Source organism: Giraffa tippelskirchi, chromosome Y (assembly GCF_054371585.1).
Source record: "Giraffa tippelskirchi isolate mGirTip1 chromosome Y, T2T-mGirTip1v1.2.pri, whole genome shotgun sequence".
NCBI lineage: Eukaryota > Metazoa > Chordata > Mammalia > Artiodactyla > Giraffidae > Giraffa > Giraffa tippelskirchi.
The window spans coordinates 14,101,767-14,105,101 of NC_137290.1; the positions used below are offsets into that span (position 1 = coordinate 14,101,767).

The following is a 3,335-nucleotide window of genomic DNA, read 5'->3' on the forward strand; positions in this document are numbered from 1 at the left end:
CGGCCCCCGGCCCCTGGCCCCTGGCTGCCGCCCCGGTCTTAAATGGTAAGTAATATTGGGCTTCCCAAAAAGTTCATCTAAGATCTTGGGGATACACACACACACACACACACACACACACACACATACACATGTGTTTGTGTGTGAGTATGTGTGTGTGTGTATCCATGTGTGTATTAAAAAAAAAGTACAATGGCTTATAATTCCTGTTAGGTATAACAGCAATGGGAAAAATAAAATAAAATAAAATGCCAAAGTAGAATGGTTCAAAAGTTTACTTGGTTATTGAACATAATAAAATGGGGAAATACTTAAAAATGTTTTTTCTTGGCTGTATCTAAAATATGAGTACTGTTTTATATCAGTCTCCTCTTTCTTTTTAATAAATATCTACCAATTTTCAAATGTTTCTCCAGGTTTAGTGATAAAAATAGGCAGATATACAGTTTGCCTAACAGGAAATATTGATACCAAGCTTAGATCACAGGATTATTTCAAACTCTGTGCTCCATTTCAACTGGAAATAGCCAAAGTTGTTGTTGACTCAAACACTCCAAGAGCTGGGGGACCTGAAACAGAATTCAAACCTGCAACCGAGATTTTCTGACACACTCATTATCAAGCTCTAAATTTAACACTTTATTTCCTTTCTTGTTCTAAGCAGTCCCTTCTTAAGATTGAAAAGTATAAAAAGAAAGAGTAATAGAGGTAGTAGATTGTAGACCTTCTCATGTTCCAAGGTAATTTTAATCAGAATAGTTAGAAAAGCCAGAAACAAGGGAAAATAATCAAGCAATATAGAATAATAATGACTTGGCCATTAAGCAAAGTCAAGAATCTTTAGTTGCTCCTCGAGGACCATAGATAACATTCTGAGCAATATCCTGTGAGCAGTTTTAGAGATACTAAAGCTCCAATGAGGCTGAAATTTAAGGACATAGACCACAGAGAAGTTGGAGCCAGATGGTCGGTGATGTTGACTCCCAATATCCTCACTAACAGGCCATTAATAGAATGCCCTAAAACTGATCACACACTCTGTGGCCCACCTTCACTCTGTCATTAAAATCCTTCCCCTGAAAGTATTTGAGGAGCGTGCGTATTTTAGGTACCAGCTGTTAGAACACCTTGCCTAGGGATACAATAAACACTACACTTGCTTTCACTGAAACCCACAGTCAGATGATTGACTTATTGCATAGAAGCGAGTAGACCCTTATTTGGTTTGGTAACAGTTCTGAATGTTAAGAATGTATGTATAGAAGGGTAATCAATCACTTTTATTTCAGGAACCAAGTAGATTTATTGATGAGATTTTTCTGTGTAAAATTTCCTTAGGAATGACATTTTGCAGTATTCATGTTTTTGGTTACAATTTATGTAAGCAGCCTTTATTTTAAGTTGATGCAGAAGTAAACACTGGTTGAACACTGCCCTTCAATTGCTAGGACAACAGTGACTTTGTGATGTCACAGCATTTTGACTTTCAGGACAATGGTGATGTTCTAGAGAGTTTCTCTGTAATCCAGCCAAGCAGCATTTGAAGTTGGAGTGTGTAAAATCAGACAAGTGATAAAAGTATCTGAAGAAAGATTTCTCTCAGATGGCACATAGTTCTTCAGAAATTCAAGATGTATCCTCTAAAGATGAATCAACTAGTTCAGAAACCTCCATTAGATCTTCTTTGTGTGCTTACACACTTACTGAGGACTCAGTTTTGAGATCTATGATTGAAGAATATGCTTTTCAGGCTTTGTCTGAGGAAGTTGGGATAAAAAGACCATGCTACACATTTTCTGTCTCTGAAACAAAAGAGTTGAATGATTTTCTTTCACTCAGTTTTCCCCAAAAACTCTGGGATATAGTTGAAAGTGATCAGTTTGAATGTATTTGGTGGGATGAGAGTGGCACTTCTATAGTGATCAATGAAGAACTCTTCAAGAAAGAAGTCTTGGAAGGAAAGGTCCCTTTCAGAATATTTGAAACTGATAGTATCAAAAGTTTAGTTCACCAGCTTAACTGTTACAGGTTTAGTAAAAAGCGACAAACTTTTCAAAGATCTGCTTCACTACCTGACTTTCTGGAAGAAGAAAATAATGTCTCTATTTTGAGCAAGGTATTCCAAAATTTCCACTTATTGGCAATAAGCAAGATTAAATCATGTGATTTAGAAAACATCTTCATATATGTAGCTAAAACCGAATTTAAAATTGAGATAGCAAATTGTTGAAAACATTTTATTTTTTGAAGTTGAGAACAGATGGAGGTTAAAATATTTCATATTTTACACAGTCTTCTAGCAACTTGAAATTGGATACATGTCCTCAAGCTACTTGAAGTTGTATTTACTGTAATTGCAGCATATTTTGTAGTTGAGGAGCATACTTGTTTCTAACATGTAAAGTGTTAAAACTACTAGGAGGTGTTTTATTTGATGCTATTTAATTGGTATCATTAAAGGAATACATTTTTATAGTTCAGCTTTGCTTGTCAGTTTTACCTCGGTTATAAAAAACTAAATAATTATATCCTTTGGTTTTAGTTACAGATCTACTATAATCCAAATTTCAAAAGAGGTTATCCCCAACTTTTAGTAAGAATGAAAAGAAGAGTTGGGATTAACAATGTGTTTCCAAAATCTTCATTAGTTCGAGATTACATGAAGAAGCATGTTAAAGCAAGTGTCAACATAGATGATCGTAACTCTGATTTTCTTCCTGAAACTAGTGGAGAGAGTCCATTTTCAGCTTCCACAAGTTTAAGTGTGCCTTTCACACGAAAGACTTACACCAGTCAGATAGTCCCTAAAACAAGGGTCCTATCTCCGTGTGACTTTCCTTCCCCATCGTCAATATCAGTTAGACAAACAGAACAGAATGTGATAGATCAACCTTCTGTTTTAAACCAATTGAGCATTTTTAATTGGCACTCCCATAGCACCTACACTCAAGTAAATGGCCACCTTGAGGACTTTGCTACTACCTCTACATCTACTTCTCAGAACCGCATCGTATCTGCTTTACGGAGCAGTTCTTTTGGATTGATGGTGTAGCCTTCTACATTTCCAGATAGGTATAGTGATATGTCAGTCTATGACAGTCCTTTTCCTAACCTGCAACAGTGAGGCATCTCAAGGTCCCGAGTGCCAACGATACATCCACCTCTTCTCTTTCAAGTCAATTCATCAACAATATTCGTTATGTGAAAACCATGCTAATTAAAACTGACCTATCAAATAAGTATCAGCTTATGGAACCTAATGAAGATTAAAATTTACGTTGGGAGATGTCAACAAATACCTACAATTCTTGTATTTGGACAATAAAGTTACATGT

The 3,335-nt window shown here is 36.0% G+C and overlaps 1 protein-coding gene across 1 annotated transcript; it reads left to right on the forward strand.

Moving 5' to 3' along the window:
- The first annotated feature begins 1,603 nt into the window (after positions 1 to 1,603).
- LOC145537585 (heat shock transcription factor, Y-linked-like) lies at positions 1,604 to 3,124 on the forward strand. Its single transcript, XM_081568279.1, is given in 2 exon segments — positions 1,604 to 2,116; positions 2,543 to 3,124. Coding segments are annotated over 2 exon segments (1,095 nt in total).
- Positions 3,125 to 3,335: the final 211 nt, after the last annotated feature.